The sequence below is a fragment of the Ursus americanus genome, chromosome 2 (genome assembly GCF_024610735.1).
Source record: "Ursus americanus isolate L20-20 chromosome 2, mUrsAme1.1.p, whole genome shotgun sequence".
Lineage (NCBI taxonomy): Eukaryota > Metazoa > Chordata > Mammalia > Carnivora > Ursidae > Ursus > Ursus americanus.
In genome coordinates this window covers 104,570,094-104,585,143 of record NC_142128.1, presented here as the reverse complement: position 1 = coordinate 104,585,143, position 15,050 = coordinate 104,570,094, and the positions used below count along the sequence as shown (strand labels likewise).

At 36.8% G+C, this 15,050-nt stretch overlaps 1 protein-coding gene across 14 annotated transcripts in view; it reads right to left on the bottom strand.

The window, feature by feature from the left end:
- Positions 1 to 308: 308 nt before the first annotated feature.
- CEP170 (centrosomal protein 170) overlaps positions 309 to 15,050 on the bottom strand; it is a 119,820-nt gene continuing 105,078 nt past the window's right edge. For 10 of the 14 annotated variants that reach the window (XM_087859661.1, XM_045796021.2, XM_087859694.1 and 7 more), the window contains 6 exons: positions 13,382 to 13,559; positions 11,189 to 11,359; positions 7,789 to 7,877; positions 5,236 to 5,329; positions 4,453 to 4,504; positions 309 to 2,652 (listed from right to left, as the gene is read on the bottom strand). In XM_087859661.1, the coding sequence (XP_087715787.1) occupies positions 2,363 to 2,652; positions 4,453 to 4,504; positions 5,236 to 5,329; positions 7,789 to 7,877; positions 11,189 to 11,359; positions 13,382 to 13,559 (874 nt within the window). In that variant the 3' untranslated portion in view covers positions 309 to 2,362. The remainder of the gene's footprint in view (positions 2,653 to 4,452; positions 4,505 to 5,235; positions 5,330 to 7,788; positions 7,878 to 11,188; positions 11,360 to 13,381; positions 13,560 to 15,050) is intronic. The other 4 variants (XM_045796003.2, XM_045796054.2, XM_045796029.2 and 1 more) reach the window with 3 other exon arrangements.

Genomic DNA, 15,050 nt, shown 5'->3' with positions numbered 1-15,050 from the left:
TTTCTCTGTTCTCCAAATATATCACGGTCTTAAAGCCTTCTGATGATTACAGGACAGCCGGAAATAAAGGCCTTGTGCGTGCACATTACAATTAGAGTATTAAGCTAAGAGAATGAGATTTACAAAAACTTGCTAAGAAATCTTTTCTTCTTTAGTCAGAACACTATGATGTCTCACAATTACCACATATAAATTAGAACTGAAGGACTCCTTGTTTTGCGAAGCCTTGGACAACGGTGTAGAGTTAACCGGTAAACTGATGAAGCATTAGCAATTCAGATGGCAGAATAAAATGTACAATCAATGTATAAAGTTCCAGAAACACTTTATTTAAAAATGGAGTTGTAAATGCATAACAAAATAACATAAGTAATAAATGTAACAAAAATAAATAAGGAGGATAATGTATTCATACAAAATAAAAATAACATAGTAAAAGGCCAAATGTTTATAATTGAACAAAACCGTGTAAACACTTAAAGGATAATGTAAGTTGAGTAGATGCTAATATTTTCCTAAACAACTCCTTACCTTCTGCTTCCATGGGGATATAATCAGTACCCAAACATTAAATAAAAGAGGGAGCAATGGTGATTATTTTGTTTGACTTTTTCTTCAAATGGACTGACCCTGTTTTAATGTTTCACTTATTCCTTCAAAGCATTTGTATCATTCCATTCACGTTCTTTAAAACCTTTTTTTTTCCAGTCTTCCTTTATTAGACAGAATGGAGAAGTTAGCTTTACAAGGAGAACAGTTCATTTACCGTTTTTTTTTTTTTTAATTTAAAGAAAAATATGTGATTCATTATACAACAGACTTTTGTTTTTACATCTCTACAAAAAGGGTTTTTTTGCACTTTATTAACTGGCCCAACAGTACAGGAGTTTTTAAATCTTGTAAGGTTTTGAAGCATACAGAGTTAGTCTGTCTCCTGAAACCAATGTAGTACAGGATTATTGCTGAAATACTAAAGACCATTCGTAAAAGCTGCAAAAGCCGCAGTTTTAACCTTTATAGACTGATGGGGTCAACGGGGAAATCCAAGGCTACTAAGTAATATTTAAAGGAATTAAGATACACCCAAATTATAGTGTTCTGGAAACACAAAGATAATTACTTTCCTTTAAAACTTATCCAAATGTGAACTTACTGGAAAGAGAAAAAACAAGTTTACAGAAGGTATTTTTCCACAGGCTTCCTGTGTAGTGGCACAGGCCTGAGCCCTCATCGTTGCCGTCTTGCAGGGTCCTTGTAAATGCGTAAGACGGACAGGTTTACTACGGGGTCCTACAGGGAAACACACAGAAGCAGTTCATTGCTTGGGAGTGAAACTATCAGCTAATCTTATGACTACTGGTTCTCCAAGTCTCCTAATGAAGAAAATTTTAACTTCATGATCATTTCAAGGGAATTTTTTTTTTCAACTGTCACATATAAACTTGGTAACACAGGACCAACATACGTGTTCTCAGTTTAAAAATATACTCCACCTAAACAGTCTAGTTTAATCTTTCTAGTTATCATTTGCCCTAAAATGAGACAAAAATCTTACTTCCGTTAAAAAAAAAAAATGGAAAAAAAGTGCCAAATTGAGCTTTTTTGGAAGTGGAGTAAAACACCGAGGGGTTAAAACAAATACGGTATCATCAATCTCCTATATACAAAAAAGACGGTTAGTCCTTATTGATAGAGAGCTATGTCCACCTACCACTCCCGGCAAATCTTAGTGCAAACATAATAGTTCATCTCCGTAAACCCCAAGACAACTGACATAGCAACAAAGTTATATAAATCACATATATGCCGGAAAATTTCAGAACACAAGAACGACTGTTTTGAAAGGTCAGTTTGACTGTGGAGAGTAATATGTCATTGTGTCCAATGGTAATGAATACTAATATAAATCCTATTATTAAGAAGCAAATATAAGTGTCTAACAAATCTGTACAGATGAAGAGGAAGTCCATTTCGGGGAGCAGCTTGGCACAGAAGACATGGGGGTCAGAAATGTTGGGTATTTAATTTGCTTGTAGGTCACAGCACGGCTTAAAGAAAAAAAACAAAGATCTATGAAGGGAAAGGACGCAATTACAGAATTCAATCTGAAAATCATAAAACCACAAAAGGTGACACTGCCACAATCTGCTTTTTCCTACATGTGCATCTCGTGGTTTTCTAATGGCCTGCAAGGACTTATAGGGTACCACGCCAGAGGTAAAAAATAAATAAATAAAATTAAGAAGACAGAGAACAAGATTGTAGCTGACCAAGCTGTCTTGTATTGCATAAGTCAACACTATGCTGCTTCCAATATTCCTAGTCATTCCACGGGTACTTATTTTTAACACTCGAGAGAAAGTCATTCATGTACTGTAACGTCTTCCTCTTCCCCATCAGGGTTGAACCTATTGAAATGGATACTGAAATCAGCCTCAGACTCGGCGTTCTCAACTTCCGCTGATGCTGAGATAGCGGCCGGATGGGGGACCCTAGCGTCTGGCTGACAAAGTGTCGGTGTCTGACCCGGGCTGCTGTGGTTGTTCACGGGGCTGGACTTCTGTTTTGGCGGAGACGGCAAGATAGCGCTGGGGAATCCCATGTTGTTCAGAGCCTCCAGAGTTCCATCCGGGTCAATCATAGCATTGATTGCTGAAGGAAAAAAAAAAAGGAATACGGGAGGGGAAAAGATAATTGTAGATGCAGTTAAATGTGGATGGGAACACTGCTTATGACTTGGATAATACTTCAACTCAGGATGCTTGTAAGAGCTTAAATTTGGCTAATCCTTTGGATACCATATTTAAAACTCATTTTTTAATAATTTGGGGGCTGACCCGTATTGTAGATGATATGGACCTGAGTGCTTTCTCTGGTGCCCTGAACAGGCTCACATATGAGCCTTTCAGAGTCTGTTGGAAGACTGGGATTTGACAGAAAGATCATTTTGAGATTTGCTTTCATCACTGTGAGAGGAAAGGGAAAACACTGGGTGTGATTTTAATAAGCACTCCTAGCTGTATTACCACTCAGATAACCGGGGGTTCACGGCTAAGATGGAGTTCAGAGGAACCGGAAGGTTGGGGAGGCCGGGAGAACATCATCCCACTTGGAATGCTACCACAGCACGCTGTCGTTCATCCTGGTAAGAGTGTGGGGCCATCAGCGTGTGCATGTGTGTGTGCCTGAGTCACGGGGACGCCCTCAGAACCCGAGGGCGGCTCCAGCAGGCCGCATAGACCTCGCTACTCCATGGGAGGGGCCGGTGAAAGGGCAGCTTTCCATCCAGAAGATTGAGTGAGTGGACAAGAAAAAATCTGAGGCAGTGATTTCCAACTTGGCATGGGGGAGAGCAGGGATTTGGCAGAAGGAAGCACCTTTGCTGTAACAATTTCTCAAGAGGTCCTTTTCCAAGTAAACTCCTGTTCTCTCCGCTAACAGCCATTGTGTTATGAGCAAGACGCTTTTCCCCATGGGGGTAAAACATAACCCCTCGGGGTGTAGAGATGGACTAGACGTTAAGAATCACTTAGCGAGGGCCAACATATTCTGCCTATGATAATTCAAGCAACAAAGACTGAGTGGAATCAGCAGCTGACTCTGGAAGCTACCTATTGTACCATCGCAGACTTCTAGTTCAAGACACACACGGGCATTCATGCCTGAGTAAGATCTGGCGCACACAGAAATAACGGCCCTGTCAAACTTGAGGAGGCAAACAGTCTCTTTTTCTTCTCTCCCTCCTTTTCTGGTCCCTTTGGCCAATACGCGCTCTTTTCTTGTGGTTCACCCAAACAACTGTGACTCGTATCAGAATACAGCTTCATTTGGGTCACATCATAAATGTCAAATCAAATAAATAATGCCAATTTTTAATAAGCATTCTGAGCTGCATACATATTTCAATATTATTTTACATATTTTTCATATATTAGTACTTATGTACATATAAAACAGATAATATATATCATACTGTGAATTAGTCTACAACAGTTAGCCTATATGCCCAAGATTTAACTTTACCTTTTTATTTATATTGGGTTTTATTTTACTTCTTTTTTAAAAAGATTTTATTGATTTGCAAAGGAGTGCGCGTGCATGTGCAAACACACAAGCGTTATGAGTGGGGAGGGAGGGGCAGAGGGAGAGGATCTCAAGCAAACTCCATGCTGAGCTGGAGCCCCATGAGCGGCTCGACTCCATGACCTGAGCCGAAATCAAGTGTCAAAACGCTTAACCTACTGAGCCACCCAGGCACCTCTATCTATATTGGGTTTTATTAAAGCTTCCTTTTTATGAGTAATTTGGATATGTAGAACTATATTTCATCCATATGTTATTATATTTAACCAAATGACATTATAATAGTGAGAATATTTTTAAGAGATACCACTTAGAATGTACTTGTCTGAAATTGTTAGCTCTCCCTACTTAATTCAGTAGTAAACGTACCTTGTAGCTGCTTTTCAACTCTTTTCAGCTCCTGTAATATAGACGAAATCTCCTGTAGGGAAAGCAATGACAAAAATTAGCTTCCTGTAAGTAAAGCATTTTTAGCTGATAAGCGATGAGTCTCACACTCCTCTTATTTGGAATACTTAACGTTAGCTACTCGGCACTACATCTGCAGCGACAAGACAGGAAATAATTATGATATCTAAAAAACGAGATTCAAATTTTAAAATCTTTAATGTTTAACTGCAATTATTTTTTCAACAAGATAACAAAAGATGAGAAGTTCAAGATGATACTACTGCATAAGCAAAGATTTTGAAAAACTTGCATCGCTCAATCTTGCAACAATTTTGCAAAAGTGTGTAAGGATATTCTCTGAAAAATGTATGAACTGTGACCTCGGTTTTAGGATGACTCCCTGAACCACGAAAACCTTGAGGAGGAGATGAGCAATCTACCGAGGGAAAGGAAATGACTCATGTTCATTCTACTTGAGTTCAGCTCTGATTTCAAATTGCCTCTTTATAATGTATAATCATAAGAACAGGCATGTATTAGTGAAGAAACATAAAGAAAGTTCCTCCTTCATACCATCTTTAACTTTGAAGCAAGCAGCATTTTAAACCCCTGTGAAAGATAGTGGAAGGCATAAAACTTCCCAAATCTGTGTATTTCTATCTTTTTAAAAATGTAAATTAACAAACACTTTTAAAAATAAGAATATCGTTCCTTTAAGATAAACCTATTAAATGTTTTACTATTCAAGAAAAATTACCGTACCATGCTTGAGGTTTTCACGATAGGGACTTCACTCTCAGCTCTTAACTTGCTTTCTATTTCATCCCAGTTCCGATCCTTGTCTTTAAATAATATTCTAGAAATCAGAAAAACATAAGCCTTTTACTTTCCATATTTTAAAAACCTATCATAAAACCACAAAAGGTGACACTGCCACAATCTGCTTTTTCCTACATGTGCATCTCGTGGTTTTCTAATGGCCTGCAAGGATTTACAGGATACCACGCCAGAGGTAAAAAATAAATAAATAAAATTAAGAAGACAGAGAACAAGATTGTAGCTGACCAAGCTGTCTTGTATTGCATAAGTCAACACTATGCTGCTTCCAATATTCCTAGTCATTCCACGGGTACTTATTTCAACATATAAGCAATATAAAATTGTATTTGTGTGAAATATTATAATTCACAAACCATATTCAGACATGGTTTTATCACATCTTAAAATTTTAATTACAGTAATTAGAAATTAAGTCACAGCATCAATGAATTTCTGAAGTATTTTTACATGGATTTACACTTTGAGCCTTCTTTTATACCTTGAGCCCTTATCTTGATACCGCTTAAATATGTACCAGTTTATCTCTTCACTTTATTGCCTTCTAAAAAATATTAATTTAAATTCTCTTTAGGTTAAAAGAATAATGCAATCTGCATTGTCTTGTCCTATTTTTTACTTTTTAGATTTTTTTTTGACAAAATACAGAACCTAGTTAAAAATACAAATCTTTCAGAAAAAACATACATATTATATAGAACACCTACTATGTGTACATACACATACATAGAATTCTTCCCTCCAGGTACATTTCTTAAAGGTTTATAAAAGTGACCTCATAATATACTTACTCTTGTACACCATGGCCTTTTCACATAATGATACCTTTACTTTTTCAAAAGAGTATTAGTGAAGTCTGTCAACAGTCCCTCCAACAGTTGAAATATAAGGCATATTACCCTTACCAGTTAAAAAGTGATTGCATGTTTGTCTTTTCTTAAGGAGTACCTTGTACATACGATTAATTTAAACAGTTATTTTAATGACTACCATTATGCTGCCATCCACTGCTTTTTCAAGATAATTTACTCTTACCAATTTTCACACATCCCTATGAGTTTTAAGTAAACTTAACTTCCTACAAAATGATAATTTAATAAGCATTCACTAACCAATAGTTATGTAGTATATTCTAGGTACTTCATTAAAGACGACTGCTCTCACGGAATTTACATTTTAGCTCATGTATTTGAGTCTATCTACCTGTATGAAGTTAGCGGTTTCTGCTATTTCCATGTGATTTGTCTTAATTTCATTATTTTGCTTTAATTATATGATTTTATTATTCATAACTTCCATTCCAACCAAGCCCAATCACTCCTTTCCTTTCTATTTTTAAAATCACTAGTTACACAGGATAAAAAGTATAATAACAATGCAATTTCACTGGATCCTTTCTAAATTAAAAAAATGTGTACATTTTAAGGTTCACATTTGATTTTAAGGAAATTAAATTAGTTGTATGCTATTTATGAAAAAGACATTCTATAATTTCTGACTGGGCTTGGAAGTGAGCCTACTGTTTTTATTTTCACCATACCAGTGATTATGCAATCGGCACTCTAGTATCATCTCAGATGAGGTCTGTGTAAGTGTTCCCCGGCAACTACATCAGTTCCACGTCTACTGATCCCACCACCTTCTCTCACGGTCACCGAGCTCCCCTTCGCCATGACAACCCATCCTCCTACGAGCTGCCAGTGCAGGAGGCAGTCAGACAGATCGAGTCCACCCAGTGGAATCTGTGGGGTCCAATCACATGTCTACTTAATAATGCCAGGAGTCACGCATCCCTCAAGTTTGGCTCAAGTACGCACCATAGCTGAAGGTGATGAAACTGTTATTTTGCATTTAATTCCACTAAAATTATATTCTAAAACTAGGACACACTGGATAGATAAATGAAATAAACACTATGATTAAGAGAATCTTCCATGGGAATGAAGTCTCCAAATTTAATGAGATTGAGTGATTTTTGACGCGTACTATTTGTCCAGCACGGTTCTGACACCCCCTGACTGAGTGCGCGAGGCCGCAAGTAAGTAGGTATTTGGAGTTGTACAGGATTACGCACACTCTCCTCTCTGCCGATGAGGAAGATGAAACTAGCCTTAAGTTTCAGATCTCACAAAAGAAACCCCCAAGGTCTGTTAATTTAAAATACCTGCTATCATTTTGTGGAGGACTAAATTTTATCTGGTTATTAATAAAATTAATCTAAGTAATTATAGCTGTTAACTCTCTATTATAAAGAGCTGTTTATTTAGACATTTGTTTCCCTCTCTGCCCCGTTCATGTGGCTTAGCTTCTGACTGTTACTAATACTTAAAAAAGAGAAGGAAGGCAACAGTGGCAGCGGTAAGTTCGGGGCCACCGCCTCCACCGGTCCCTCCCGGCTGTGGGTGGAGCAGGTGAGCACCAAGGGGAACAGGTGTGTCCTAACAATGTAGCCCGGAGGTGTGAGCAGCCCGGCAGTACCTGATCTTCCCGGCTGTTTTATCTATAGACTGTCTTATCTTCTTGGAAAACTGAAAGACGGATGACAGCAGCAGATTATCTCCCATGACCTGAAACATCCAAAGAAAGTAAATTAAAATGTTATCACTGTATAGTATAACCACCAAGAACACTAGTCACAGCTCACTATATTTAGGGGCATTTAGTAGTTATGCTAATTTTAATTAAAAGAATCAACAAGGAATGTCATTAGAGTTATGTATAACTAAATTGAGAAAGGGAGATAAGTATCAATAAAGGAGTTCCTTTTTTAAAAATAACTTGTCCAGTTTCCATACTACTTTGGTCATATCACTTTTAAAAAACAATCCATATTATCCTACCTTCAATTACTATCATGATCCCACCTCTCACGCCTCCAATTCAAATGATCAAAAAGAGGGAAAATACGACTAATTTAGAATACTAAGTTTATTATCTATTCTTTCACCAAATAATACGAATATAGAGATCGAGGAGGTTACAAGCCTTGCTTTCTGGGGCATAGTCTAATGGGAAAGATACTTTTAAAAAATTTACTTAAAAGAATGAATTTTTATGATGGAGGTTCATACCACCCTAGGTGAAATTTATGGGCAAACCAACGGTTGGCAAACTTCTGTAAAGGGCCAGAGAGTGAAGATTTTAGGCTATCTGGTCTCTGTCACAACTACTAAACTCATTCTTGTGAAAGCAGCTATAGATAACACGGAAACAAGCGGGCTTGGCTGTGCTGAGATAAAGCTTTATTTATAAAAAACAAGTGGCAGGCTGGATTTGGTCTGCAGAACCTAGAAAAAGGACTGAACCCAGGCTAGGTGTGGGCTCCCAAATCATCTCCTTGTATTTCAGAACTGTATATAGACTCTGCAAGACCATCCAGAAAATAAGATATGGCCTTGGAGGTTAAGCAGCTGTTCAAGACCAGTGCAGGAGTTAAAAGAATATAGGAAACACTGTTAAATATTTTATTAAAAAGAACAGAACTAAGGGCTAAATTTTGTGATTCAGTGCCACACAGCTCAAGTGAAAGGGAGCTCAGTGAAGGGTGGCGTAAATAAGGCGGGCACCGTGGCAAAAGGAGAGGCTAAGAATGACAAGGGTTTGAAAGATGTGTGTGGGATCAAAAGTTACTTAGGATGTGATCAGCAACATACAGGCAATGAGAGGCTAAATAAACAATGGTATTTTGTGAGGCTTGAGGAAACAAGCCAAAGCAAGAGAGGAGGACATCAATTACTAAGGCCAGGACAGAGTGTGTTTTAAAACCGTCCAGTATATTGCAGTGGAAACTACAGAGCTGGCTACATGCTCTCCATTTGGACATCTTTTTCTACTCAGTACTACTGCAAACAGACACATTCTTACATACTAACTTTTAGCCCCTGTTCCTTAAATCCAGGAATTCGCAGGATGCCAACCTATGATCCAACCCTTCCTGTCCACTCCTACTTTCTTTATTATCCTCCTACCCACACCCTAAGCCTTTACCTGTACCACTGCTGCATGGCAGCCCTCAATTAGCTCTTTCCACGGTGCTATTTGAAATAACCACTCTTTGGTGAATAAACTCCTCTATATCCCTGAATTTTTCCCAAACTCATTTCATCTAATTTCCACTATCATAAACCTTTTCCATACCTGATTTGTCATGGCCACATTTATTTTCAAGAGAGTTAGTAATTTTTATCTGCACTGGTTCACAGGTACACAGAATTAATCGTAACTCTTAATTCATGATATAAATCACTAGTCTAATTTGGACCACTTTTTCTTTCTCCTTAATAATGTAATAAGCACTTATGATAAATCTAACAGCCAAGCAAAAGCTAGAGTGCAACAATAACCATGTAACAGAACAGATGGCCAAGAATACTCATTCCCTACCCCACAGGAAGAGTATACTTGCCTTTGACCTCCACTATGTGACTTGGTTTCACCAATGGGATCTTAGCAAACACAACACGAATATGAAATGTGCCTGTATGGTGGGGCTTGCTCTCTTGTGCTGCTGATAGAACCATGACAAGAACAAGCCCTGGCTGGCCCACTTGTCCAAGCAATAGGAGAGACACATGGGCAGACCTGGACTCAACCTACAACTTTTAATTGTCCAGCTGAGCCGTACCAGTTAACCCACAGGTGTGTAATACACGCTTACCATGCTATGCCACTGAGATTTTTGTGGTTATGCAGAAATGGCTCACTGATGTAATCTACCACCAGTCATATGGTTTCCTCCACCCCACCTCCCTGCCACTCTCCAGCCCGCTTAAACAATATCCTGAATCCCATTCATCATTCCCTTGCTTTCTTTTTCATACTATTTTGTTACATCTATTTCTGTCCTAAGTATTTTCATTTTTAAAAATGTATGACAAAGAATCACATTGTATATAATCTTTAGAGATTTTTCTCATTTAATGTTTTATTGCTAAAATTTATCCATATTGTGGCGTATTGCTGCAGTTCACTTGTTTTGATCACTCTGTAATTATTCAATTTGTAAACATACCAGTTTATACATTCACTTTTCTGCTGATAAAAACTGTTAGATTGTTTCCAAGTTTTTGTTATTGTCCACAGTGGTGCTATAATATTCTTTTGCATGACTTCTTCTGTCAAATAGGACAGGGTGTCTCTTGAGTATGTACCAGCAGTAAAACTATGTGATATGATCATGGGATATGTTCATGTTCAACTTTAGGGAATAATGTCAAACCGTTTTTCCAAAGTGACTGAAGCAATTTAACCTCCACCGGCAACACATGAGAGTCTATGTGTCCATGTTCTCTAACACTTAATATTGTAAGGCTTTTAATTTGTTGCCAATTGAACAAGAATCACATTGTAGTCTTGAAATGTATTTCTCTGAATACTCAGGAAGTTGAACATCTCTGTATTTTGAAGATCTTAGGTAATTTCTCTTCAGTAAAATGCTGTTCATGTCTTTTGGAGATTTTCCTATTGGGTTGTTTTTGCCTTTTTAAGTTGATTGGTAGGACTTCTTTATGTATTCTGTATACTAATCCTTTGTTGACTGTATGTTTCATAAAAGTCCTTTAATATACTCTATTTTATCATTCTTTTATTTTAAAGTCAAAGCTTCTTGTGCCTTTTAAGAAATCACCCCTGACTATAATGTGGAAAGACATTTACCTGTATTTTTTACTGAAAGTTTTAAAGTTTTGCTCTTACGCCCTTTGGATACTTAATTCATTTGTAATTAATTATTTGTACATGATGTGATATCGGGATGAAATTTCACTCTACTCATAAGGACAAGTGCTGTTTCCCCAGTCCCATTTGTTGAACAGTTCCTCCTTCTCCCACAACAGGACACGCCTTCTCTGACACTTGTTCAAGTTAGTGGTTGACTTACTTCATCCCTGCTCCAGGTTCTCCGCCTTGTAATTGTTAAGTGATCAGGGGGTTCTGCTGGCTGAGGTCTTGCATCACCAGACCGAGAGTTGTTTCCTTCTGGGGTTTTAGAATGAACTAATGGAGGGATCTTTCGGAAGTTGAGGCTTTCATCAAAAACACGATCAACCAACTAACAGGACAAAAGCAGATCCTTATGAGAATAATTTGGAAAGGTACTGATATTGGCATTATAATTTTTTTTTATTAGACAGAAGTTATTCCATTGTCAGGTAGTAACAGAAGCATGATATCTTCAATAAACCAATTACTCTTTCTTTTTATAAGTACTTTAAAGGTACCTGTTTAATAAAACAGATGTTCATCTACATAGATTTTTAAAAAAATTCCAAAATACAGAACTATGCTAAATTCAATTCTTCAATGGATAAGATTCCCCCAAATGGAAAACAGATGGTAGTAGAAAAAGCTGAGCCATGTAGATGGCTTTTATTTATGTCTTTTATTTTACTCACATTGCCTTACCAATGTAAAATAATGTTTCTTTTCTTTTTAGTTTCTTATCTTGTTTTTTTCCTTTTTTTCCTCCCCTAATCCAGGTGCCAAATTTCTTCACAGATACATAAATTGCAAGTTCCAATTAAGTTTACAAAAGGAAAAAAAATTTAAATCCGTAAAATAAGTATTTTGGTCTTAGGTATAAGCTTTGAACAACACTACAGATTACATATTCTAGTAAAAATGACATACTGCCATCTACAGTGCAAATTATACAAATACAATATAAAGTAACTCAGGTTTACTGAAGAAGGAATAAACTTTAGTATAATATTCAGAAGTAAAACAAAAAGGAAAAATGAAAGTCTATTCAATGAAATGTCTGAATAATTTTACTAGGTCTGAGTGCATGTATAATCGTGTTAGCAACAATTTAGTTAGGTAGCAGAGAAAATAACATCTTATCATTTTAAATGTACCAGAAGAATTGTGTATGTCTTGCCACCAAGAAGATCCTTTTGTTTTTCACCAATAAGGATGATTTTATATACATTTACAATTGATCAATGTGGTAACAAAACTCTACACAGATTCATGAAAGCTCATTTACCAAATCAGACGACACATGAAGGGGGAGAAAAAACAACAAAAATAAAGACCACTAAAGAACTAGATTATAAAAGGAATATGACAAAAAGCAAAGGAAGAAAATATTATTAACACAGTTTATCAGAATCAAATTTGTCAAAAAGGCTAGCCATTTTGGGCTACTATTGAGAATGTGATTTCATAAAATTAAGGAAGCTCATTAGAGGCTGGCATTTTTTTTCTGTAAAAGGCTAGATAATAAATATTTTAGACTTTGCAGCCATATAGTGTCTAACTACTCATTTCTGACATTATAGCACAAAACAGCCAGATGATAATTAAACAAAAGAGCGTGTCTTTGTCCTAAGAAAACTTTTAATTCATTCTTTCAAATGCCAATCTTTTGCTTGCACCAGATCAAGACAGCCAACATGGCAGAGTACCATTAATTTTATATTATCCATTAAGGTACCTTCTGGAGCAAGTCTATGCAAATACTGGTCCCTGGAGCTGGAGAGCAGGAGGCCCTGGTTTTGGAAGGGCGAGAGTCTACACATGCTACCTTCTGCTCCAGAATTTACAAGAATGTTTCAAAACTGAATATACATGTATTTTTGTCTGTGTGTATAAATACACATATTTCAATTTTCAAAGTATCCTTGAGTATATATGTGTATTTTTCAACAGAATTACTTATAGTAGTGAAAACTGTAGAATTTTCTCTTTATTTGCTAGTAGAGATGTCTACCAGCTAACTGGGTATAAAAATACCTTTCTAATTATTTTCATAGGCAAACTTTATAGGAACATTATACAATCATTTATCAAGTTTTAGTTTGCTTTTCAGCTGCCAATTTTATTCATATTTTAAAGTGAAACCATACACCAATAACTGGCTGACAAAGTACTTGTTTTAAATAATTTTACAGCTTCACGTTAATAGTAGACCAAATGTTAGCCTTTGCTAGTTTTGTTACAAAAACATAAAAAGAAATATTTTAAACCAAAGTTGGAAAATGCAGAGCTTCATGCAAACAGGGAGGGTGGAGGTAACTAAAATAAACTAAGCAAAAAGCTAAAAGCAAAAGAAATAAAGAAAAGAAAGAACCTTATGCATTTCTCCATGAAGATCTCCTACCTCTTCTCTAGTGTCTATGGCAGAGCCAGGGGTGGTGGCGGCAGTGCTTACTGTGGTACTAGGGGCAGTGCCCGAGGAAGTCACTGAATCTATCTCTCCTGCTACATCGTTGATCTCCCGAGCAATGAGAGCAAGATCTTGGCTGATCCTGGTAATAATTTTAGAAAAGAAGTTTAACCCCTTTTAAATAACAGCGCCAGAAACAATCATTTGTGACAGAATCAGTTACATAAGTTGTGTATCTAATTAAAGATTTGTACCAAAAACTTAAGATTTTTTGGAAATCCTATGAACTATTTTGATACTAAAAGTCTTAAATACTTTGATACTTAAAAGTCTTAGGCTTTAATTCCAAAAGGTAATAAAACTAAATTTCACATAAACTGTCACTTTGAAAATTATGTCTTTTACTCAGAAGCAGTGATATGTCTTTTAAAATACACCATTAGTGTTCATGACTAGCATTAATAGAGGGTAAACAGAATCCAAAGAGTCGCTGAGCCTGGATAGGAAAGCAATTACAACTTCATTTTCACTAACCTTCAAATGCAGCTGAGCATTTCTTTTGATTATAAATACAAGTAACAGACAATAGTAGTATTAGATACTCGGTTTTCTGTTCACCAATAGAAATCACATTACAGTTGCTATAGGTATCTCAAAACAATTAGCCATTACTGCTTCAAAATCAAGCCCACGGCAGTCATGAAACCCACGGCAATAATGTTCCAGTTGGTACGTTAACAAAGAACCATATATTACTGTCACTTTAAAAATATTTTGATAACATTACAAAGAAATGCAGTCATAGTGAAACACAATTAAGTATTTAATGCTCATGCATTTAGAAGCACTGTTCTTCAAGGAGCTCCATACGCTTCCCCAGATGGCCAAAGAGGTCAGTAACTCTGACTCAGGACCTCATGCTACGCACAGCACGTCACCATACACGTTACGTCATCTGAGAGTCACACAGTTCTTGGAGGTAGGACTTCTCCAACTGAATGGGAATCAGGACACATTCTCGGAGAAAGCGAGCGGCTTGCTCAGGACAGCACAACTTACGAATAGCTAAGGCAGGACCAGATCCCAGGGGTAGAGCTCATTTCCACACAGCTGTTTACTTGTGTCGTCAGCCACAAAGACTGATGATCTCAATAAATATTATCAGCGATAAGCAAAACAAAATTGATTTTTTCCCCTTTACTGTTATTTTTTTTTTAAGAGGAAGAACCTTAATAACCCACCACTGATATTCCTGTTTTTCTCAAAAAGATCTCAATTCAATGAGATACGAAAGTTTTCTAAGTTACGCATCTCCTGAATTCAATGTGGCTACTTCCACAGGGAAGGCTTCGGAATGGCAGAACATTTTTAAACAACCTGTGAAAGCTTCTGCAACTTTAAAATCAAAAGCAGGTACAAAGTAACATTTTTTTCACTTGGACAAAATGTAAGCTTGAAAGACTTTCAAGGAATGCAGTCCTTGCATAACAGTTTAACTATAGATTTAAAAAGAGAAGCTAAATGGAAGCTTATGGCCGAACAGACCCAATCTGTGGTCAGTTCCTTTATTTACCAATACAAAAAGGTAGGAAGAATACCAATACATATGCTCTGGTCTTGTATAAGCTTAGAA